The 25504-nt window shown below is 39.5% G+C and overlaps 1 protein-coding gene across 4 annotated transcripts in view; it reads right to left on the bottom strand.

Annotated features, from left to right (window-relative positions):
* The window catches only part of ANO4 (anoctamin 4), a 231453-nt gene that overhangs the window by 131927 nt on the left and 74022 nt on the right, over positions 1-25504 (bottom strand). For all 4 annotated transcript variants that reach the window (XM_030478489.1, XM_030478484.1, XM_030478485.1 and 1 more), the window contains exon 3: positions 693-899. In XM_030478489.1, coding sequence (XP_030334349.1) covers positions 693-899 — 207 coding nt within the window. The remainder of the gene's footprint in view (positions 1-692; positions 900-25504) is intronic.

Raw genomic sequence — 25504 nt, 5'->3', positions numbered from 1 at the left:
AAGAATGACTGAACATGGCCAGCATAAATGTAGACCCCTGTTATAAGAAAAGATACTTCTAAAATAGCTCTGGCAATTAACATAACAAGGAATGAACTCAAGATGTCAATTAGAATTTGATGGTTCCCAGGAGATTCTGGCTTTCTTTTAAAAAGCTTAATTTTGTTAACCAGTTAACGTATGTTGTAAAATCTCCTTCAGATCTAGAGTTTTTGTTTGCATTCTAGCAGCATGACTTTGATCTGCGCCCTGGATTGTGCCTTTGTTCAAAACCAACACTAGTGTCAATTACCGAGTTCCAACGGGGATGCCTGCAGCCTCTAGAGCATTGCCATTAGCTCAGGGCTTATCAGAATTAAACATATATAAGGGGGAGCAGTATTAAAAAAATAGTAGCCTGATGCTCTCTCTGCTTTGACATTTTGGATAGCACTACATGTTGTATGGGGTCTTTTATGATTAAACTTACATTTTTATTTCCCACTTTCAGATGTCCCAACTGTCGTTGCTCCCTATAATCCATAACTGACAAAAACATACCGAATGTAGAAAAAACATTGATCGCTAGCTCTGACAATCAAAAGATTGATCTCCATGCAAGCATGATCTGATGCTATTAATACCACTTCACAACATCATGGCACATCACACAAGAAACGGAACTGAAAAAGGTGTCAAGGCAAATCTGTTACCTGGCTGATGCGTTTTTGCTTTTCCACCAGTGACTGCCAAAATACTAGATCCAGAAGATGAGGCTTCCATTTTTATTGACCCTCTGACTTGTGAGAGTGAAGGATGCCCAACCACAGGCAGACGCTGTGACACTGGGTAGCTTGCTGCAGTTCTCCTCTGATAGATTTGCACACGCTTGTCAGCCCCATGAATAGATAAACTTATACCTGACAGGAATAAGAATTAGTACTGTTAGATACAAGAGCCCAGCATGGAATAACTAAAATATAAAAATTGCCATGGTTTAAAATGGAGCTGTAACAGCCTTCTTGAAGGAAAAAAGCAAAACAAACCAAACTATAAAACCATGAACTTTCTATGAAAATTAAGAATGTGAACATCTTTGCTCCTGTGCTGCAGACATCAGTCAGCCACGCTAATAGATATTTAAATTAATACACAGTCATGGTTTACTGCATTACTGGCCTGCAGGAGGAATTATCTTCCATTCCTTCAAAAACACCACGCAGCTTACACAGGACGATATTACTGAGGTAACTACCACAGAGTTTATTAAATGACAGTGTTCTGATTGATGGACCAGAATCTGGCAATAATGGCTTCTTTTCTTCTGAGCATTCACAAGTATTAGGAAGTCTCATCATATGGAAAAGATGCTACACTTCATGTGGTAACTAGTTTTTAGGGAAAAAATTAAGGTCTATTTTGTGAAAAACAGTAAGGCTACAAGCAACAAGAACATGACCTTAAGCTTGAAAAACAATTCCACTTTCATCAGTCCTGTGAAACATTATCTACAACACTGGAAACCGTCTTTCGCACCAAACATTCTCAATTTTGTCACATAGCCAATTTTTAAATAGAAATTGTGATGAAAAAACAGGCTTTACTTTTCCAAAGAGAAAAGCAAAGTTGACATTTCCTATATGTCTATTTATTGTACAGTCTTAGAAAGAAACACCATCTTATAGTAAAAAATGCTGTTTCCGACTTCCTTACATTCACATTGATGCAACTGCTCCAACTTTATTTTAATTACTCTCAACATACTCTGGTGAAAATATTTAGACAATCTCTTTTGGGTAACAAAGCTGAATGATAATTCTATGCTAATGTTTTATGCTTAGTTTAATTGTGACTCTTACTGCTTTTATCATCAACCACTCTTTGTTTTAAAAAACAAACTGAAAAACCCTAACTAGATATAAATGGGCAAACTGAGAAAAAAGTAGATCCTAAAAACTGGAAATGTGGATGTAAGCACATTGTAAGTTGCAGTCACTCAAAATCATAAGACATCATCGATTAGATTGCTCATTTCTGAGAAAGGGGTCACTCACTGAAATGTCCAAGAATGCCTTAATGACTCTGCTCTTCCAGTTACACTGAAAGCCAATGGACCTCTAGGTCACCAAAGAGATTTTCAATCTCTGAAATATTAATACACTTCTACCCATAATATACTACCAAGGGAAAGAGAGCTGACACTTCTGTAGGCAAATTGTGAGCGCAGTGGGGCTGCACACATGAGGAAAAGCTGTGCAAATTGGTCTTCTTTAAGATGACTTTGTTCATTCAGAACCGAAACTGCATACTTGCTACCTGACCTTGCTGCGCTTCAGCAGAGCTGATCTCCTGCAGGAAGTGTGAAGGGATAAGGACTCTCCTGCAGCAACTGCTCAGATACCTCCTGGTTACAGAGCTAATGTGACTGTCATTGGTTTCTAAAAACTCTTGATATCACATCTCCGTCAGCACGGCCAGCAAATCCCATTTTTTTTCCCATCTTGGGAAAGGCAGCATAGTAATCCATGTGAGCAGAATGACAATGAGCATGCCTGGACAACACATTTTGTGAATGTTAGTCAACAACACATTTCTTTGATCATGTTAGCCATATAGCTTAGCCATAAGGGGCTTCAAACAGCAAGAAGCTAAGCCCCAGCTATAAAATGAGCTCTTTATTTCTTGTGCAGTCACTAAAACTCGTGATGCTCAAAATATTGTTCAATTATCCCCAAGGTATTAAAAAATCAACCATAACTATTTCCTTTTATCATCACTGGTTGTCATATAATTTAAAACGATCATCCCTTGGAAGCTTACAATGGCCTCACTAAGTTACTCTGCCAATGTTAAACATGAATCTGGCATGGGCACATACTTACTAGCTTCATCTCAGTAAGGCTGTGCTTTCATTTGGTCATGAAATGAGTGATATATTTTAGGAACTGGTTCCAAACATAAACTGACTGCTACATTTCTCTGAGGTTCAATTGCTTCTTCATGTTCTGAAAACAGTCTATAAACTCTAAAGCAGCTGTGACTCAGCTTCCTAAACAGTTTCTGCAGCACTTTTTTTTTCAGACATCAAAATAAAGGATACTGCAGCCAGACCATTAAGAACTGCAAAATTTTCAGATGGATCACATAAAAAATTATGCACAATCAACAGCTTGACTCTGGTTATATGCAACCTTTTGTTTCTTTCAGTAAGGAGAGGTACTATAAAATTATAACACCAAGCTACAAGAGAAAGAATGTGCCAGCATTATTGCTATTTTTACATTTTATCTTTTGGACATATTTAAAACTTAGAAGTTCTCAAAAATTACTATATTTTACACCAAAGGTATGTCGCCAATATATTCAACATAATTGGGGGTTCTCCATCCCACTCTCCCTGCCACTGCAGTTATTTCCTTCTCAGAAGACATTCTCTTGACTAGGAGAATGAATTTCCATTATTTTCGTAAGAACCAGGTACAGGACAAAGATGCACGTATCCTTATTTAACTACCATTTCAGATTTTTCCAGAGAGAGTCTAGATCTTGCTTTTCTTTGAACATTTCTATTCTTAAACTAAAAGTCTTCAAAAATGTAAGACAGTAATATTGCAGGAAGCTGCAGTAATACCTTGTTTTCATGTGGGCGAAAGTCCTCTTGAAACAAATATTGGCAGTTGAAAATACATCCCCAGTTAACATGCAGAAAAGCAGAGACAAAGAGAGGGGGAATCAGAAGTAGAAAAGCTATTGGGAATAGCACACGTAGCTTATGGGAGAGGAAAACTTGGTGAACTATCGGCATTAACAGATTCTAGAGTAAAATACAGCGTCTCACGAGCACCATTTTGACCCAGGGCTGCAGTGCGAATTCAAGCGAAAGACTTAACGCTGGCCAGTAGCCACAGCTGACTGTTCGCTTTGGAGGAATGACTTCTAGACAGGGCTCAGTCACCTGCACTTGGTTGGCTGCAAACCAAATCTTGCAGAGTGGGAAGTAGAAGTTTAGTGTTTTGAAGCTGGACAAGATTTGAGCCTTCAAGTATTATATGTATCACTGAGCTCTTTTCCTTTCTTGCATGCAAAAATAGTTTGTATTTTCAAATCTTCATATGGTTTTCTCTTCCTTACTTATGTTTCTATCTTTTTTTTTTTTTTTTCTCATATAAGCTTCTTGTCTCCATGAGGAGCTGCTCTTCTTGGTGCTCTTCAGCTCTCCCACTGATGCTTCTGTTTGAGCTTGCAGGTTCATGTAAGAGAAACACCTTCGCTCCTTTCCTACCAACACACCTCTGCTGTGCAGTCTGCCAGCAGGGAGAAGCCGCCTCTATCCTGCCTCTGGCTAACTTTTATTGTTCCCAGCTTTGTCTTTTTACTATAAATTTTCCAAAGCAGCATTTATTTTCCATTTAACATATTTTGCCTCTTATGAAGTGGTAGTATACTTATGACATTGAAGAGTTTATAAAGCTCCACATCAAACCTGCATAGGAGAACATTAAAAGTGAAGTATTAAAGTACTGCCAAGTCAAAAAGCAATAAAATCAAACATAAAGAAGAAAAAGGAGGGAGAAATTACTAAAAGTAGAAAATGCTACAGTTTGACTGCATGCAAAGGCACCTGTTTTGGTCTTGTCTGATCCATGGCTAGTAGGTGTTGCGCACCACACACCTCTGCATGGAGCAACACCTGCACTCAGTGGACCTCATCCAGCATGCCTGTGGTATTCATCTGGGCATAGTGCAGTGGCTCTGGTACTGGTGGAGATGGCACTAACACCAGAACCGCGGCCAGCAAGGCACTGTATCTAAATTATACTGTGCTGGGACTGAGACACCTCTCCGCTTAGGGAGACACCCCCTGCAGTGACTGTCAGGTTTGGGTCAGCTCCAGTTCTGCTCCACCCTGTATGACTTTGGTAACCTATTTATAGGTTACTTCCTGTTGTAGATTCCCTCTTGGTGTGTCTGTCTCTATGCAGAGACAATATGAACATGAATAAGCAATAATAATGCAATGCAGAGTTACACTGTATAAACAATCCATTAGCTAATAGTGCTTAATTAGCCTCAAGCGCCCTGACCTGCTTTGTAGACCTTCTCTAGGATAATAAACTGCTGCTGGCAGGTGCAGTTAAGTCATTTTGATTTGGTATCATTAGAATGCCAGTGCTCATGTTGTAGACAAATGACTCCAGCTATTTCTCACTTCTATGTGGTTCTTTTATTATATTTCAGCCCTATGTGGAGGCCTTAGGAGAAGACTGAGATAGACCCTTCTTCAAAGCATTTTTCAGATCAGAGGACGTCAGGGGAGCACAGAGCAAGAAGCGAGGAAGAAAATCTCAGCTGCAGTGTCATGTAGGGCCTTGACAAGTAAAGTAGCTCTGGAAAGCTTGTAGTCATCAAGGCACAGATAAGCAAGGTCATAAAGAAGCACTTTGGAAGCATGGGCAGGGAGCGGAAAATGAGGTTTTAAGGTGTGGTATATAAATGGGCACACTACATATTTAGTTCCTTTCAACCTTTATACCCAGGAAAGGAGAAAGTGACCTAATTTGTCCACCTTAAGAAGTTAAGCATCCTTCCCTCACCTTGTGCAAACTGCCACATTTCCCCTTAAAGTCAATGACACTCTGCAGGCAGATTCAGCTTTTTCTTTTTGAAGCTAGACTTGGTAAAGGGAAGCTCAAAAAAAGCAAGCAACATAAAAGGTTTCTCATGCAAACCCAGTTTCATCTGAGACTCAGCAGAGATAGTTATGCTTGATGCCATGGTGGGCTTGCTCTGAATCCTAGGTGGAAATGAATGAGCACAAGAGAAAAACTCATCTGCTGCCCTCTGTACACATGCCTGAAAGTACAGTCTAAAGGCAGTTCCATTTTTTTCCCCCCACTCTATGCTTTACTTAACAAATACATCCAGAAAAGTGTGGCTTTGCCTCTCCACACTTCAGGGAAAAATGTTACAACAGCGTTAGGATTCTCACGTTAGATTAAATTATTTTTCAGAAGTTTAAGTATCACCTCTCTAACACAGTATCAAGTCCCTTGCCATTGGAAACAAGTGATTCATGAAATCGTATCTAAGCACAGATTATGCTTCAAGTATATCTTTGAAAATGTTGAAATACTTCTGACTACACATCAGATGTAAAAAAAATCTCCACAAATGCAAACATTCAAATAAGCAAATAGAAATGCTACTAGTTATAGAACTTTCCTGAAACTGGACTGGCTGGAAAGCAAGACTAACCTGTGCACCTTGACACATTACATGTGTTCAGTTTTCTGAGCTTTGCATGCTCTTCCCCACCACTCCCTCCCAAATGTTGGAGAGGTGACAAGATTTTCAAGACACACAGTAGTTTCAGAAACTATTCCAAAAATACTACTTCCCCCCTCTATTTTCTATCAAAAATTTTGTCTGGCTGGCTTCTGAACTTACATATTTTTTTAGCATATTTAATTTTCCATGAAAAGAAACCACAAAGCTTAAATATACAGGCTGTGAAGGAATAGCTCTTTTTCTTTGCCTAAACCATATCATCCCCAAAGTCTTGTATTTAAAGAGATGGTGAACAGCTACTTCCTTTTACCGCTTTATTCCACTCATGATACCAGAGCTCTATCCTATCCCCTCTCTCCCAAGTTTAAGAGACCTGGTTTGCACTGTTGGTCTTCACCAATATAGCTATTGTATGCTTCCAGTCATCCCTCGTCAGTCCTTCTCTGTTCCTTTGCTTTTTCAAGAAATGAAGACCTGAAATGTACGTTAAGAAAGTTTCAAGAAGTAACACCAGAAATGCCCATGATGTTCAGGCTGTGCCTTTAACAAGGATTTACACAGCGGCAAAATGATGTATCTAGTTTTGTTTTGTCCCTTGCAATTTCAATTGCCTCAAGATACTTGTAAGCGGACTCTGCCTCCCTGTCACATTTACCAGCACTTCAGGTAATTTTCCAGTGAAACAGGGATCTCCCTCCTCACCCACTTGCTTGAGGTCCCTATGTCAAGCAAAGTCTGCAGGAAACAATACTTCATTGTTTCATTCATTTGTATATCACACCTTTTTCCACTTCAGTTGCTTTCTAGGTCTCATGTTGATCACTTCTGTAAGAGCATCACCATACAGCCATTTTGTATCAGCAAAACAAATCTTCACAAAAGCGTATTACTTGTCACTACATTTTTTTTTTTTTTTTCCCCGATTACCCTCCTTCAATGGGAGGAGGGTAGCATCATCCTGTGCCTGCCAGCCACTGGTGGTGTTAGGATCTGCATTGCGAACTGTGATCACAGGCATGTCTGAACTAGAACCAGGACCCTTGAAGAAGGGGCTTGTGTACACACTGGCTTTATGCAGCTTTATCTGCACTGATTTAGAAATGAATGGTTAAGGACCCATAGACTCCAGGGGGACATGTGTTTACACTTGCAAATGCTCGTTAGGCCAGAATAGCTTATTCTGCCCTACAGAAGTGGCTACATTACCTGTGGCATAACTGCATCCAAAGTCAGTGTTAATTTAAATCTGATAAAAGTCCTAATGAATAAAACAATCATTCTTACCTTAGGCCCACCATCGAAGGGTTGTTTTTATAGCCCCGAAGGTGGTTTATTAAATTACAAGCTAGCATTCAACAACGATTATTTAGCATGACTGAAAAACTCCCATAGTGCTCACAGAGATGCAAGATAACCTGAAGCCATGAAAATATCTTGGAGAGAGTCATAATAATCCTACTTTAATGGTCTACAGGACAGTCTGAAAAATGACTTATCTTCCTCAGGCATGAGTGAAGAGAAAAGCTTAGTTAAGTGAATATAAAGCTGGTTTTGGCTGCTGTTGACTCATCGGTGATTGTCATGGACATGTTACAGGACCATCTTGCCAAATACAAGGTGCTGCCTACACAAATTGTATGAGCCAGCCCAGGTGAATAAATGGAAGGTTTTTCCCTGAGATACCTAATCTGATTATAAATCTTGTATTTTTATATGTCTGACACCTCATTATTTAGTTCCTCTCTACAAAAAGAAAACACACAGTATAGTGCATATATGCTGCTATATTTTCTAGGCTATTGGGATAAATGCCTAAAAATTGTGTGTAAAATATACCTTTCAGTTCACCCACAAGCTACAAGTAGTGTTACCTGTCACCATCCCACTTGACTGAATTCTTACTGGGGCTGCCTGCATTTCTGTTGTTGTGTTTATTACTTTTCGGTTTTTGTTCCTTTAGTATCTATCTACTTTGATTTACTTTATTGCTACAACTGGACTTTTGATAGTACTAGAACCACATTCTGATGACTAATTAAAAAAAATAAAAAATTTTAAAAAGTTATGAAAACAAAAGTGAGAAAATATTTTGTACTGAAATCTAACAGATATAATAGAAATAAAAAAATGAAGCTGATATAAAACATTTTCAGTAGAATGTTTCTTTGTGAAAAGAAAAAAAAAGTCAATTTGTTAGCAGAAAAGAAAGTGTTTCAAAGTCAAGAGTTGCTGTCAAAAATTTTGTCTAGAAAAATAAATCTGTTATTATCTGGACTGGAATATCCTGGATTTTTATTTTGTAATTACTTGACACTTTGAAAAATATAATCTAACACAGCAAATATAATACAAATTATCAATTAGAATACCAGTTGCCTCTGAGCAAGCCAAAAAACAATTATCATTTCAATTGCTAAAATACCATCTGTAACACCAATCATCAATTAATGTTACTGTAATATCCAAATAGTAAGAAATAATTCAAAACATAAAAATTAAATCCAGAAAAACAGTTAAACAAAATACAGTGAAAACAAGAGGTCCAGCCAAGATGAAGTACTTTGACTATCCAGAAGCAAATTCTGATAGAAATATTTTTAAGGATTCTGTTGAAAAGTGACTTCAGAAAGTGCTTTAAAGAGATTCAAAGGGGAAAAAAAATTCAAGAATATTGGAATTTCTGTGGATTAGATATTCTGGCTTTTGACTGGCCATTTCTATAACCAAGTGCTAGAATGAATGTAGGTTCATAAAAAACCCAACAGATTCATGTCTCAGTTTCTGCCACAATAAATAACACCGTGTCAGCATTTCTTTTTTTTTTTTTTTTTTTTTGAGGCAATATCTATTTCTTCAAAAAAAAAAAAAAAAAATTGGAAGATTGGGTCTGTCTTCTTAAGTGGCACTTACTGATTTGGAAATTATGCAGTAACTCTTGTCTAATTCATTTTACTATAAATGCAGAGCATTTACTAGCCAAAAATAGACTTGGAACAAAGAGATGATTTAAAACTTACTTTCACTTGTGTTAAGCATGGCGTTCAAAATTGGTTTCTTTCTTAACAACTAGCTATTACTCCGATTTTCAAAATCAAGAGCATTCTCATCACATCTGCACTAATTTTGCACCTTTTGTCTATATACATATAGTAAAAGCTAACTGCACACACAGCAGTGATATGTGGTACAAACACCAGGGCAAACCAGAATGCCCTGTGAAACGAAACACCAAGTCAAGTCCCAGATTCTTTTTGCTGGCTGAAGAATGAAGTGAAGCACTAGACATGCAGGTATATTTTGAGTGTAGGTAGATTTAAAAGCAGAAAATGATATTTTTTTTCCTACATCTTAATTGTGCTGTCTGAATGTCAACTGCTACATTACAAATACCAGAAGTCTCATTTTCCCTCATTTAATCAGATATTTTCTGTAATACAGAACAGTGCAATCAATCTGAAACATCATTTGTGAAACAGGAAAAGACCCAGGAGGCTTCACAGATGGGAAAAAAGGCTCAGGATACAATGTGTCTGCCTCCATGGCTCAGACAGTAATGATTTTCAGCACAGCAACTAGGCTTGATTTAACTTTTTCTTTCTGCGTCCTGTTTCAGGGGCCTAGTTCACCATTGGTACTCTCTTGCTGCTCCAGCACCAGGCCAGCCCCAGCCATGCTCTCCAGGGAACCCATAAGCAGCAGGTCAAACATAAGCTCCTGCCTTCACCCAGCCTATGTCCCAGCTACAGGACCTTTTACAGGCTTGGTGTCAAAATGCTCTCTGCCTGCAGATAGTTTTATTAACTATCAATTGGTTTTTACTTTGATGATAATTTTAATTATCAGCCAATGTCTTCAGAGGCAGGTCCCAAGACAATGAAAGTTACTTCTCCTCCCTCCCCCAAATGGCAAAAACCATCTTATATTTTGCTGCAATATGGGATATATTACGTGAATAAAATACCTTTAAAGTAAACGTGCATCTGGACAGATGTATATCTGACTGAACAGGTCACAAGTGCTGCGTCAAGTCAAATACCTAGCAGGGTTTTTGCCCTCTGAAACAAACACCCATCATGGATATACAGGCTGTTCCTACAGCCTGGGTCCCATGGGCACATCCCAGGTCCCAGCACCTCACATGTCCAGGGTCTGACATGGGACACCAGCTGGAGGGAGGCCCAGAATCTCCCACCCCTGCCTGGGGAAGGGGCTCTTGTGTAGGCTAGAATGATGTGCTGTGGTATGCTCTAGGAGAGCTTGGACAAGCATCACTCTGTAAGGAAGACGCACCAGCCTCCACAGTCACGCTTACTGAAACACCTAAGTCTGCCATCAGCCTCTTCTGTGGAAAAGACATGTTAACAAGGGCCAGTTGTGTCAGAAATTCTGAGGCATGTGTACTACTTGTCTTTCTTTATTGCATCATTAATTTCCAGCAGACTCTCTCTTGGCAAATAATGCTTTTGGTTGTCATAAAGCCTATGGTGCCAAGCTTTCTAAATGGCCAAAAAGTGAGGGTGATCCCCAGAGGAGATGGCAGCTGTAGTATGCAGCAGATGCCAGTGAAAATCTGTGTTCATCTGCCACCTCATCTTTCTGGCAAGACTCCAGGCAATTAACAATAACAAGATGCTATTGAAAAGAATATGCAAACCTGCTATGTTCATTCATATGCTCCTCATAGGGATCCAATTGATCATTCACAACTTATGGTGATCTGGATTGAACAAAGCTCAGGTCTTGTTTATTTCAATTCTGAGCTAGATTGCATTTCTGATCAAAGACCAATAAAGTCTGAAAGACAACAGTAATCACATAACGATTGAATTTGGCAGACAAGCACATAGAGATGGAAAGAAGTGCTCTACTGATCAATACCATTTTAATTTCTCTATCTCTTTATAGCAGAATCAGAAGAAATTGTAGGAGGCTATAAAAACACAGTAACTACATTTGAGGATGTAAGGTCTATAACATACAGATTCATTTCTGTACAAGGCATCCCATTTACTGAATAACAGCCTTGTGCAAGGGCAAGGTCCACCGCTCCTTCACGTACAAATAATTCTCTGACACATTAGCAATTCAGAAAAACATGTAAAGTATGCAAGATAGACCTTAAGCCATGTTTTATGCACAACATATGACACTGGGTGTTAGTTGGATGTTCCTAAAGGTTAAGATGAGGCAAAGTAGGCACCCAAATTGTCTGAATACACCTAAACCAGTTTAACTATAGAAAGAACCTATAAATTGAAACATATGTCAAAATTTAGCTCCTGTGACTGATGTCTTCTCAAGAAAAGGACATTCACAAATACTCTTTTATAAAACTTCCCCTTTCTTCGCTCATCTCTCTGACCCTCACTGTCCCAGTATTGTTCATTCATTTTCAAAACCATGAACAGAAAGTAAAACAAAAAACAAAGAAACAAACAAAAAAACCCCAAAGAAACAAAAAACCTAAAAAAATTATATACGTAACAAATACTGCAAATATTTGTAAGCTGTATTTTCAAGTATTGCAAATGTATTGTAGATTATATTTGTAAAAACATACCAGTCAAAGAATGATGCTGAATTTGTTCCGAATATCAGAGAATTCAAAACAACTAGACAGTTAAGGAAGAGAGACTGTTTCTCTTCACAGATACCATTTTCTTAAGAGTCAAGAACATGCAGTTCAACAGATGCATACGACACAATTTTTATGAACACTTCCTAAACTGAAATCTCATCACGAGAACTACCTATACAATACTGAAACTTGTTAGCAATGATTCTGAGAAGAGCTTTAACATGTCATTAACTGGAACTGCCTTTGAGCAATACACAGTATCTGAACAATTAAAGATGGTTGTGAACTCTGCTCCTACGATGATATACCATCCCGTATTTGAGCCATACAGGAGCAGCAGTGTATTAAGAAACCAAGGCAATAGTAAAGTCCATCAACAGGGCACTTAAACATCAAAAAAACCCTGATGAGCAGCCTAGTCAATGAAAAAAAACCACAAACACAAAAAAACCATCAAAGCTTTCCAAATGCAAAACCCTTTTTCATGTAAAAGAAAAACCAAACCAAACCCCACAAAAAAAAAAAAAAAACCCCAAAACAAAACCAACCCCCCCCACCAAAAAAAAAAAAAAAACCCACCCAACAACATGAAAACAAACCAACCCACCTATCTTATTCCTTCCCTGGGTAAGTGCCTGGTTAGACATAACTACAGAAAGCTGTCTTACATACTCCCTGAAAGAAAGAACAATGTGTACCTCTTCACATTAAATCTAAGCCTCAGAATCAAAATGGCACTGAAAATCATGGGTCCCACTAGACTCATCTGTTCCTTCATAATTCTGTAGGAACACAAGCCTAAAACCTGGTAAGGCTGGATTTAGAGACAATGTTCTTGTTAAATTTCTATGAAGAGTTAACCACCAACCAGAAACATTTTTCTTCATTTGCAAAGCAATACGAGCCTGTTTCCAAAGACTATTAATGGATCATAGCAGTCATAATCACAATTGCATGAACAGCAATCTGGAAATAGATTTCCAAAGATTATTTTAATGCCTCAATCAATATGTGCCCAGGAGTGAAAGCATTAGATGAGTTAGAATTGGAGTGCATGAAGGTTTGGGAGAAAATGAACATTTTGAATGATAAGAATAAATGATCAGATTGATAAGAAATGATAAGAAAAAATGAACAGATAAGAATAAAATCTGTTAGAGAGTATTTCCTCTCAAATCCTGATAACATTCACAATGTTTCAGTCTCCTTATGCAACATTTCTCCTTGAAGAAAATTGGGCATGGTCTTAATTTTAAGGCTACTGACAATACCTTCTTCAGTGATCAAGTCACAGCAAGGAAACGATTGTTACACTCTCTCCCTTTTTCATAAACTGCTAGATTTTGGTTTTACTCCTGCCTTTGCAACTGTCAACCTTATTCCTCTCATAAGGCATTTTTCAATTATGTGTCTCCACCTGGACTTAAAAAAAGTAAATCTAAACCAATCAAGATATACAAGAGATGTTGTCTATCTGGACTTCTGTAAAGTCTTTGGCACAGTCCCCCACAACATCTTTCTCTCTAAATTGGGGAGATACGGATTTAATGGGTGAACTGTTTGGTGGATGAGGGATTGGCTGGATGGTCGTATCCAGAGGGCAGTCGTCAATGGCTCATTTTCTGAATGGACACCAGTGACAAGTGGCATCCCTCAGGGGTCTGTACTGGGACCAGTACTTTTTAATATCTTCATCAATGACATAGTGGGATTGAGCGCACTGTCAGCAAGTTTGCAGATGACACCAAGCTGAGTGGTGCAGTTGACATGCCCAAGGGATGGGAAGCTATCCAGAGAAACACCACAACCTAAATATTAAACCAAATAAAATGATGGTTCATAAGTTCTAAAAATTGCGGTCCAAATGTGCTTGAGATACTTGGTGCTTTTATTGGTTCCATAACTGCTTCTTCCTTCTTAGAATTTAACAGTGAATGTCAAAATGTTTTATATATTATATTCAATTAAAAAAAAATAAAAATCTCAAAGCAGATACTTTAATCCAATCTCTGTGAATATCCACAATTTAGAATTCAGTGATTATTCTCCCTGACACTAAATTCACATTCAGTGAGTACAAAGACTATGTAAGTACTTAATTCACGCATAGTGATAGATCCCTGATTGCTTGCTTTCTGATTTATACATGTGCAAGAGACTCTAAATGTATGAAACAAAGTTCTTTTCTCCCTCTCTTATTGCACTGTGCCACAGCTCTTCTCCTTAATTTTAAAACTACTGTTCACCCTTTCTATAGAAATGAACGTATGCTGTCTGTAAAAACATATCAATAAAGATGCACCTTTGACAGCTGCAAATCCCAAACCCAACTTTCTCAGTAAAAAGACTATGTACTAGGTTTTGCTGTGTGCTGATAGATAGTATGAGAAATATTTTGACCTGGCTATAATCCCATCTATCAGAAGCGTTGGGGAAGGAAAGCATCTGACAACTTGCAGCCAATTTTTCAGAAACTCAGTCATGGTAATTCACAACAGTCTCTTCTCTTTTGAAAGATCCTTGTTCAACATGCAATCACTTGGCATGACCTGCGATCAGTTTTCCTGCAGACACTATCCCATGCCTCAGTGGTATTTTGTAAATGTACTGCCTGCTGAACTGCTCGCTGACCAAACACCTTGTCAAGCTTTCAGCTGCCTTTGGAATTTAAAATGAAGTTCCTGACAGGACCCTGTATTCATGACAAAAAAACAGCCTTTCAGATCTCACTGATCCTATCCTCCATTACAAAAGCACAAATGGCAATCTTTTACTTACCCACATTTCACATAAAATAAAAATATCACTGCATGATGGCAGAGACATCTCAAAAGAACACACACTTCAGATAACTGTTACTAACTTGACTGCTAACTTTGCTCTAAAAGTTAAACTTTTCTGAAGATGTTACATAACATGAATAATTCAGTAATTGAGCTTATTTTTAACTGCACTTTTAATTGAATTACTGAGGTATTGAACTTAAGGCTGTCACCTTTAAATGACTTGTTAGATTAATAAAATAAATTTTGAAAAGTCTTTCGGAAAGTTTCCCCTGCTAAAAGGTGCTTTATAATCTGTTTCTTTCAGATATGCACTGCACAGAGAAATACCTCTGGAGTGCTGACATGCATCGTCCAGCCCTAATTCCAGCAGAACTGCCTTGCTTTCTCCAAGCTGGGGACAAGACTAGTGAAATACAAATGAACTGTGGCCATACAGCTAAATAAAGCCAAGTGGTGAGCTCCCAGCTGAAGCCTACCACGTGGCTCTAGATGTCAGCAGTGTGGCTCAGCCAGCCACCCGCGGGCAGCTCAGGACCTCGCAATTACAATCACAGATGGCATGGAAGGAGAAAAGGAAAGTCCGCTACTGACCTGCACTCTTGCCTGCTGTGTGCAGTGTGGGAACACTCCTCCGCACCCTGATAAACTTCAGAATCATTATATTCAACCTCAGTGGAGCCAACTGGAATTTTTTAGCAGAAGGTTTTCCATGGTATTTTTGCAATTCGATTAAAAGCAGCTGTCTCTTGCCAGTTCATCAGCCTCCCCACCACCCTCCAAAACCTGCACTGAGACTGAAGTTCTCTGTAGAGGCCTTCTCCCAGTCTCCCACCTCCTTTGGACATGGAAAGTTTCATTCTAAAATGCTTTTATTTTGGCAATTTCAAAATGAAACACCAGAGTTCCCATTTCAGGGAAACAATCGGGATTTCATCTGATGTACAATATTTTCACTGTGGAATTTCCAGTGGGAAAACAAATTCCATGTTCCTTGGCCCTAATACACACAGATAACAGGATATATAATAATCCAGCTGAGTCCTGAAAGCAATCTAAGGAACACAGAGATGAGTGCTACAGTTACATTTCACTGAACTGTAATGCGTGAGGGATTTTCTTCTTCTAATGCATCAGCAACTTTTCTCCCCCCCCCCTTTTGTAACCTCACTTTCTTTTTTTATTAAAAGAAAAAAAAAAGTGTTTTCCAATAAGATTCTGAATATGTGTGAAAACGTAGCCCAGAAACAGGAAAAGGAAAAATAATGTTTTAAATATGAGAGAAACATTATCAAATTGCTAACCATAAATTCACCTAGATGATATCTAGCGATACCACAAGTATTAGTGCCAGGCTCTATCTAGTTCTCCAAATCTATTTTAAGCCAGCGTTATGAGCTTAGTTAGCACGCAGCATCCTTAAAAAACCCCAAAATAATCAAGATCATATAACTTTTCCCTTCTGCACACAAAAGACCCTCTAACTGATTCTTATAAAATCTTATATTCTTTGGGAACAATTTTAGAAGCTGTAAAAACTCACCTTTCTCTTAGACGAGTATGCTTCTTAAAGGCAACTTCCTATGTTTGGAAATTCACTGTAGAGGTTGCCATGGTGATTAATTTTAAAAGTGAAATTCTCTCCTTTTAAAGTTTTTTCTTTAAAGAAGAAATGTTCCATGCTAGGGCCTAGTCCTCAGCAAGGCAAATGGGAATGAAAATCCTATCTTAATCTTGAAGATTACAGGAATTAGCCTGTATATAACTGAAACTTCAGCAACAGAGACACTTTCAGAAAAATATATATCTTTACCTAAAAATGAAAGAAAAATACATCCATGGGAGAAAGAACTGAGGGACAAAAGCAACATCTTCCAGTAGTAAGCCAGCAGGCCAGATTATACTGGTGAAAGGAAGGAGGAAAGTCAAGGAGGGAATGGTAGTGGTAGCTGGGGCTCAGCAGAAAACCAGCAAAGTAGACTCAGCTGAGATAGTATCATTGCATGGCAAGAGAGAGAAGAGAACTGCATCCCCAAAGAAAGAGTCTAGAAGCCAAAGGTCACTAATGAACAGCTCTTTACCTAAGGCATCTTCAGTTTTCTTTCCATGGTTCAAGATGCAATTTCACATGGATGTCTCCTATCTATTGACTTCTCCGCACAATGCTGTGCAGAGCTATGTTAAACCTTGGCTTTCCACACAACTGTGTTAGCTGCCAGGGAGCAAACAAATGCACAGCTCTCTTCCTGTAGTGAGAGATGGAAAAGTACCATTTCTTCTCAAAAAAACATACAATGTTCGACATTACATCATGCAACCTGTCACTGTATAAGCTGTCACTGCAGAAATAATAGCAAGTGTTGTGCCAGTTCAATACCCAGGCAATTTATGATTTCCTCATTCACAGAAAGCTCATAGTATTGTGAGACACCTGCATTATTCATTATCTGTTTAATATTTTATTTCTCTAGATAGAAGTTTCTATACAAGCACAATTCAAATGTCTGATGTAGACAGAGCTGATTTTAATACAATCAATCAAATTTGTTTCAGAGACCTGCTTGCCCTTAAATCTCTATGGTTTAAAAGGACAGAAGGAAAAACATGATGAAACTCATGTGGTGCAGTGTCTGGGTGTCATTCATTTTACCTTGAATGACTACCCAAGAAAGACTCTTTACTTGATCTGCTACCACATCAATCATGGTTACTGTAAGATGTTCTAAGTTACATGAAATTATTTTACACAGACAAGGTCATGATGACAGTGAAAGAAATCACCTTTCTAAAAATGGCAGAATGCACAAATATCTACTACTGCTGCTCTGTCATTAGGACGTCTAGGGGAAAAACTGTTATCTGGATGGCATCAGAGTTACAGATATTAACACAATGAAAGTTGGGTAGGAAATAGTCATCATATCTTTCCTCAGCCCCGAGAACAGCAACACTGCTCCTAAATTACTAGTCCTCATGCCTTTTTGTCTCCACTTACAGGCAAGGATCACACCTATCAGCAACTCCTTGCTCACTAAAGAAAGTCCAGTTTGGTTTCAATATACAAGAAGTCCCAGAGAATCAATTTTGCAGCACACGGAGTTTAACTGATAAAAAACTTATTTGCTGAGCAAGGAGAAAACTGGAGTCCAAAGTGCAAACAGCTAAACCGGTACAAGCATTTCAACATTGTTATCTATGTCATTAACAGGTAAGTTAATTTTTTTCACAATAATTTTTATAGAAAAAGTAAATAGATGAAATTGTAACTATTCCTCATACAGAGTCCTGAATAAGTCTTTTTAAGAACTATGGAAACAAACCATGCTCCAGAAACCCAAACTTAGGAATTCCTAAATCTCTGTAGTTGTTCACAGTTTCCAGTGTTCCTCTACTTTTTTGAAAATAAGCCCAGAAGTCTTCAAGATTATTAAAGACAGTTAAGAAAAAACAGCAAGCTCATCCCTTCATCTTCCTGCCATGATTTTCATAAGAGATTTTGCTCCTAGACCTGAAATCATGTACACAGATTTCAACCTGGGGAAAAAAAAAAAAAACCACAAACAAGGTCAAAAGGTCATTTCAGGAGTGCCTGTTCACAAACAGAAGCAAAACTACAGATTTAACAAGTGCAAGACTTCTAAATCATACAAAGCTCCAGAAACAAAAAAGTTGAGATCTGTGAAAACCAGGCAGGAATTTGAAATATTAACTCCTTCAAACTGCAAGAGGTGGCATATTCTCAGAGGCTGCTTGTCTGAAAAAGCACGTTGCTCTGTTTTCTTCTTGATTAAGATTATATTTGTCCCAGGAAGTCTCAGCATAACTTTTCAGAGATATCAGCAATCCCATGCAGCTACCATCATATGCTTTTAAACTCCAGGCGCACAGAGTACCCCTGCTGGGCTCAGAACTTGTGGAACTGAGGAAAAAAAATGCCAAAAGGAGATAAAGGACTCCAACCACTCCTCATCTTCGCTACTCACAGCCAAAGATCAACTTCTGTGTTCTTGGTTTATCTTCATTTAAAGATACGAATGTCCAGACTCTGTATGTTACTGGATGAAACTGAGGTGAGGTGGCAAGGAGCGTTGTGCATTACTAATATTCCTCTATAACCATTTTCAGTGGTCTAAAAGCCCATTCAGCCCTTGCCTGCTGCTTCGAAATACAAAGGTCAAACTCTACGTGGGAGCAAAGAAGTTGCTGGAGGTCTCCATGTAGCACCTTTTAGTTCAGAACAAAGCTGAGAATGACCAGAGCTAAATTGCTCCATGATGTGTCTTTGAAAGCTAATACTAATGTTGTGTTCAGAAGTAAGCTAAGCTAACTAAGAACAGCAGTGAAGCATCATTCATGTCCTTTGTACCTCTCTTCTTTCCTTTTCTCTCTGTTTTCTTTCCTTTGACTTGCTTCTGATTTACTCACTTGTAGCAAATTGCAGAACAGTTTTTTCCTAAGTAGAGTGTTTGTGAATTGCTTTGGAAACACCATTGCTTAGGAGGAGTATAAGCAAGGTGGGAACTAGTCCAAATACTGGTCAATAAAAAGACCAGCAAAGCCTGTTACAGTTACTTCATTTCAAAGACAACAGCATGTCTGCAACAGGCATCAGATGATATACAAATTCAAAATTACAACTTGTAGAGAAAGCACTTGAAAGTGTATTGGTGGTCAAGCAAGCTGCACTAGTTGGCAGTGAAGGAGAGTGAAAGAGAGAGAGATCAGGCCTTACCTGCTGGATTGGGACTCCTGCAAGTTTTGGAGCTAACGCTAAAAACGGCCAGAAGAAGAAGTGGAGGCTTTTTCAGGCCCCCACATAGAGCTGTGAACCTGTTGTGTATTGAGAGGATAAGACAATCCTTTCAATGGACAAAACCAGTGCTGACCTGTTTAAGCTTTGGCATGCAATAGAATATGTAGATTAAAAATCAATAAACACATTCTGTGTAATAATCCTCTACTTTTAATTTGTACAGGGTTTTATAAATAATAATAATGCCCAGAAAGCTTTAATTTAGAACTTAATCTAATTGCTACTGTTGTCTTTAAAGAGGCAAAGATACACAGAGAGAAGATTATAGAAGCAGTTAAGCATCTGGTATCTATCTGCTTTTGAATGTAGATGAAACCTGAGTGTTGGCCTTTTGTCCTTCACTAGGGTGGTGTCAGCATTCAGAAGAAGCAGGCAATACACAAACATACTATGAAGGATGCTGGCTGGTAAGGAGAGCACAACTGGCTAATTCTTGACACTATGAAAGAGCAGGATCTCATAAAAGTTGCCTGGAGTTGGAAGTGTGTTTTTCAGCTATGACAAGGCTAAATGAACCAAATAAACCAAAGGAAAATGCTGTAGTTTTAGGTGAACCTTCTCCTTCAACATCCTTGCTCAAGCAGGTGATATTTCCCTCATGACTTCACCAATGTGTTACAACCAACTCCTTGTACCACAAAAAAAAACCCCCAAAAAACCAATGCAAGAGATCCCAGCACATAAAGGAGGGGAGAATGGCACCTGGGGGCAGGTTGCTAGGGAACCAGCCAGAGAGATCCCCAGGCCACCACATGCAGGCATATGCCAGCTCAGAACTGTGTTGATATCTCCCTTCCCTCCCTAAAACACATCTCAGGTCTCCCCAGGAGCTTGCCCACCTGGAAATAAAAGTAAGAAGCAAATGAAGACACCATAGCTGAGTACAGTGGCTGAAATATTTGAACACAGAAAAATTTTTGGAGAATTTTTGATCTTGCACAGAATGGGAATAAAGATACTGGTTTTTTTTACCCTCCTCTTGAAAAGAGGGGAAGAGTCAGTATGTGGAATAGATGCTTTCATTATAATCTTGGAAATTCCATGCTATAGGTAATCTTGGAAACATAAAGGAATTATTTAATTAGAGGCAAAACTTAAATGGATGTTTCCAGCTTACAAGAAGGCACTGCAGATCTAAACATAAAGAAATGCTTCCAGATAGGAAGGCCAGCTGAGCCACCCTGGCACTGAATCAAAATGAGTAGCTAGTAGAACAAGGAAATCAGTCTTTAACTAACAAAACCCAAAAATGAAAGGGAGAACTAAAATACAGCTTGTTCCCTTCTCCCAGTGCACTTCTCATTAGCACTAGCCAGTGTGACTGGTTAATCTCTCCCTTTCCAATCCAGACCATAATTGTACCTATCCCCATCATTTCCAGATGAGAGTGAGCTGCTGTGTGAATGTAGCAAACGTCTCATATTCCGCACTATCAGAACAAGCTGCTAGCAATTCAGCTGCTAAATTTGCAACTTTGCTACTACATCAATATGACCAATTCAGTTCCAGGTGGATGCGTGAGCCACTGCAATGTAATCTCCTGCAGCACTGCTGTGGCACCATTAGGCTGAAGGATTGTGGCCAAGTGCCATTAATACGCCACAGAAGCAATCTATGACTGCTACACAAACGTATGGCCCCGTAGGAAATGCATAAAAGAGCAGACATTGCCACATTCAGAGTCTGTGGAAGTAGACATGAGGGACATCCTCCACACTGCATGGCAGAAATGCAGGGTAAGTTGAGGTCTGAGAGCAGTTTTGGGAGACAAAGGCAACACAGTGCCCCTCAGGTGCTGGATGCTTAAAGCTCAAGCAGTAAGTCTTCTGGTTTTGCTCTATCCAGCCCCAAGCTTCCTGAAATATTCGATTGTGTTAATGACAGTGGAGTTATTGAAAAACTAACTGACTGTAATGCAATTGCTCCTACTGAAACAGTCAGCAGCCTAGTTTCAGGGAGGAAGCCCTCTGGCAGAAAGTCTGTATGGGCCTAAAACGATGGACCAAAGCACTGAATATAAATTGCTACTTAGTAGGAATAATTTCTATTTAGTACCTGTCAAGGACAAAAAAATCCATTTACCCTACAACAAAATTACTGCTTCGTGTGGCATTGAGAAGTTCCATCATAATGGAGAAGGTGATGAGGTTCCTCAGTATATTTGTCACAGAGATCATAAGTACTGTTGATCTGTTGCAAGCACCAGCCAGGGTCTAGAGGTGAAGTCTAAACTGAACCAAGTGTCGAAGCTTCATCAAGGACATTCTTGTAGGAGAAATGGAGCTGAAGTAAAGACAATCCAGTAACATTAGGCTACATCCAATTCTTAACAAGTACTTGGAGCAGAACACCAAGGAGGGTGGGGGCTGTCTATCCCATCAAACATCAAATATCTGAGGACATCTGAATGACTCCTGAGCTGAGCCATCCAGGAAATGCTCTGACCACGAAGACAAAAGGACTCAGGTAACTATCAGTTATACCTCCACATCCTTCACATAGCTTAGCAAACCCTGAGGGTGCTCAAGGCAGCTAGCACATGCTAGTGAATAGTGGGGGTGGTCCAAAACCTGGCACCAGGCATATGTCTGGGTAAGTAAAGAAATAAGCAAAGCAGTAATCCTAGCATATTACTTTATGATTAACACTGTGAGTCCTCCATAACTAGCCAGAACTGCACCACTCTGTCCGAGAGGTCAACCACAGCAGCCTTAGCACAGTGCCAGTAGCTCAGCATACATGATAGGAGTCCTGACAATACAGAAGGCATTATACAGAGACTGAAAACACCTTGCTCACTGTTGCCAGTAGAAATACCAAACAGCATGTACTTTCTACATTGCCACACCAATAGTTCTTTGGAGCAGAAGATAAAGACTTCAGCCTCTGTCAATAACTTAACATGTCTTGCAGAAAGCTAAAGGCAGTCTAGGCAAATAGTGAAAATGAAGAGTTATTATGTGCACTCAAAAATTATGCACACTGCATGACTAGGCAGATTTCAAGGGGCAAAATGTACCTACTGCACCTCCTCCTGCCAGCTGAGAGATGAGGCCCCCCTCAAGGCTGGTTTTTGTTTGAGGGGATTTCCATACTGTCCCAGCAGAATTAAGGAATGACATGCTGAGATGAACACCACTTTCACATGAAAGGACAGAGAAAAGCAAAGTAGTATGTCAAGTTACCAGTTCTGGGGCATAATGTATGCCTGAGTCATACAGTGCAAGCTGAGGAACAGAGCAGAAAAGGGATTCATCAGCGTAGGAGAAAATGGAAAGGGTCTGTTTACTTTCAGGGGCAGGAAGCATGTAACCACAGCACGATTCCTCCAAATTCTGAGCCTTGGGCTATGCAAAGGCATCAGCATTATCACATGTAAACAGAAGCAGGTGGTGTACTATCCAACATACTAAAGAGTTAAAAGACAAGCCAAAATACGTCACACCAGTATAAAGCAGCTCAACCCCAGAAATTTATGCACACATCATCTTTACACATATTCAGCAATAAAAAGAGCTTAGTAGCAAAGGTAAGGCAAGTAGGAAGGAATCAACATCTTTCAAAGCTGGATGACTCCACTGCAGACTCCCAGGAACTGCACAGCAGCCCACCACCAGCTGAAGTAAGGCTGCTGGCAGGCAGGCAGTGTGCTGAGCTGTGGAGCACATGCCACAGGAACAGGCAGGAGAACAGCTGTTGGGCAGATGGACTGTTACAACAGGACGACAAAGGCCAGATGTGCCAGTCCAAGAGCAGTTGTCAGATAGCCACAGAACAGAAACAGCAATACTAAATACAACAACTTGCAACGACATATAATGTCAGAGAGAGAGCAAGAATAAACTTTCTCATATTAATTATTAGAATTATCATTAATACTACACAGCACCACAGAAAAATAAAGAACAGATGTAGATTCTAGTCACCATGGACTCTCTTCCCCAGATTTAACTGGAATCACAAGAAACAGAAAACTTACTGTAAAATTACTTAGGAAACAACAAGAGAAGTGACAATGATGAAGGTATCTAACAGTGTCTCACAGATCTCCTTATGAAAATGTCATCCACCTTCTAAGCCAAGAGGGGGAGAACCCATCCCCACAAATAGTGAGTAACCTTGAACAAAAGCAAAATCTCCTGCAATTACATGTTTTGTTAAGAAATTTCACTTGTCTGAGAGCTTGTTAATCATTTTTCAGTCCTGAAGTTATTTTCCTCAGCAGTGCTATGCCATAAGCAATGTCACATTGTAACAGATCATGTAGCACCACTGACACACTGTTTTGCTCTGAATGCAGACATTTACTGTTTCATACTGACCTACATCGTGCAAATGGTACAATAATGTTGACCTGTGGTTTTTACAAGATAAAAAGAAAGCAGTAAATCATGGGCAAATGATCACTTTAGGAAGTAGACATGTTTCCCAGAAAAGGCTCTGCTCCTGCTGTTAATGATGCCGCCTCTTGTTAGCCACCCCAGACCTGAGTAATGCTGTTTAAAAAGTGACGTTAGAAGTGCCATTCTGGTGGGCTCACTGGCCACTACCGCTAAGAAACAAGCCATCACATGTAGCATAGGCATTGCAATGAGCTGCAAACAGCGTTGTGCAGCCCTGGCTCCAGACTGATGCCATCCCTGATGTGACCTTGGGCTGGGCCAAGGGACTGTCAAACCAGTCCCGAAACAGGAAGAGCTGAGGTCTGTCCCTCTGCTGTGGCCTAGAGGATAAAGGGGTGGAGTAACAACCACCTCACTCCTGAGAAGACATCTCAACCTCAAATGCTGCTGCTTCACATCCTCTCATGTTGCTCCCAGACTGCCTCACCAGGACTCTGGCACAAGCACAAAAAAGCAAGGCTGGCTGCTCCCTCCTACAGCTGCCAAGGGTACCTCTGCCAGGAGCCAGCTCTGACCTCCTGGCACTTAGACCCTGGCTTTGCTCAATTCCAGCCCATGCTGCATCACCTCTGGGGCTACTTAGGCTTCCTCCACAGCTCCCTATCTTGGGACCCTGCCAGCCTTTCCCTACCCAATCTCATCTGTCACTCAAAAGATTCCCCTTCTTTGTAAAAAAGTCCCCCATTTCACTTACTTTCCACCTCCTTTCAGTTCCATTATAATGCACTTTCCTCCTTTTCCTCTATCTTTGATCTGTTAATTAATCTGGTTTCATTTGTTCAAGCGAAGTACGATGCCTCTGCAGCACTATTTTCTGTACAGTATATCGCCTTGTTTTATTCTCTAAAGCCTTCTGGAGATGGCTTATTTACAGGATGTCATATAATTATAGGAAGGTTTTTAGACTGTGCTGTAAATGAAGCTGTCATTATGAAAGTGGCATTGAAATATGCTGTGGATTTAATCCACTGTTTAACTCTTACATCCGGGCATGAACAACACCTAAATGCCAACACCATGAAGGTAGTAAAACATAGTAAAACCAATTTACTCCCAAAGAAAACAAAAACATCTTCATATAATTGCACCCACTAAAATTATCCATTAATTATATTTCAAAATCAGTATTCAGAAAAATTGTTCCAGCAGGTGGCAAACTGTATGTCATTCATGAATATTCCAGTATGCCAAATGGTATTTAGGTATAGTATTTAATGAATTGAACCCCTGCTTCTTCTCTAGCAGCTGGGAAATAGCACTGCTGGGACCGGCATAAGACAGGACAAAAGTCTTTTCTGCAGCTTCTGTGGCCCACACTGGCACCACTGTCCTGCTGTCCTGGCACGCAGAGCAATCCTTACATAGCGAATCCATATGCAACATATTTCTACCTCAGGCTGCAGAGAAGATCAGAGACCACCGTTATTTTCTTTCTGATGTGTTGCTATTGACTAGATTAGGTAAATTAATTTATCCACTAGAACACCTTCTCCACAGCTGCAGACAAATATATACACAAAAGGATTAATATAATACAACCTTATAGATTCCAGCTGCAGGACTCCTTTGCCAACACTGTCATTCTGGTTACTAGCTGGAAGCTTACACGAGTTGAAAGATATAAATGCAAATTTAACAAATACTTTAGGCCTACAGGTTT

The sequence above is a fragment of the Strigops habroptila genome, chromosome 3 (assembly GCF_004027225.2).
Source record: "Strigops habroptila isolate Jane chromosome 3, bStrHab1.2.pri, whole genome shotgun sequence".
NCBI classification, from domain to species: Eukaryota; Metazoa; Chordata; class Aves; order Psittaciformes; family Psittacidae; genus Strigops; species Strigops habroptila.
This window is presented reverse-complemented; position numbering and strand designations above follow the sequence as displayed.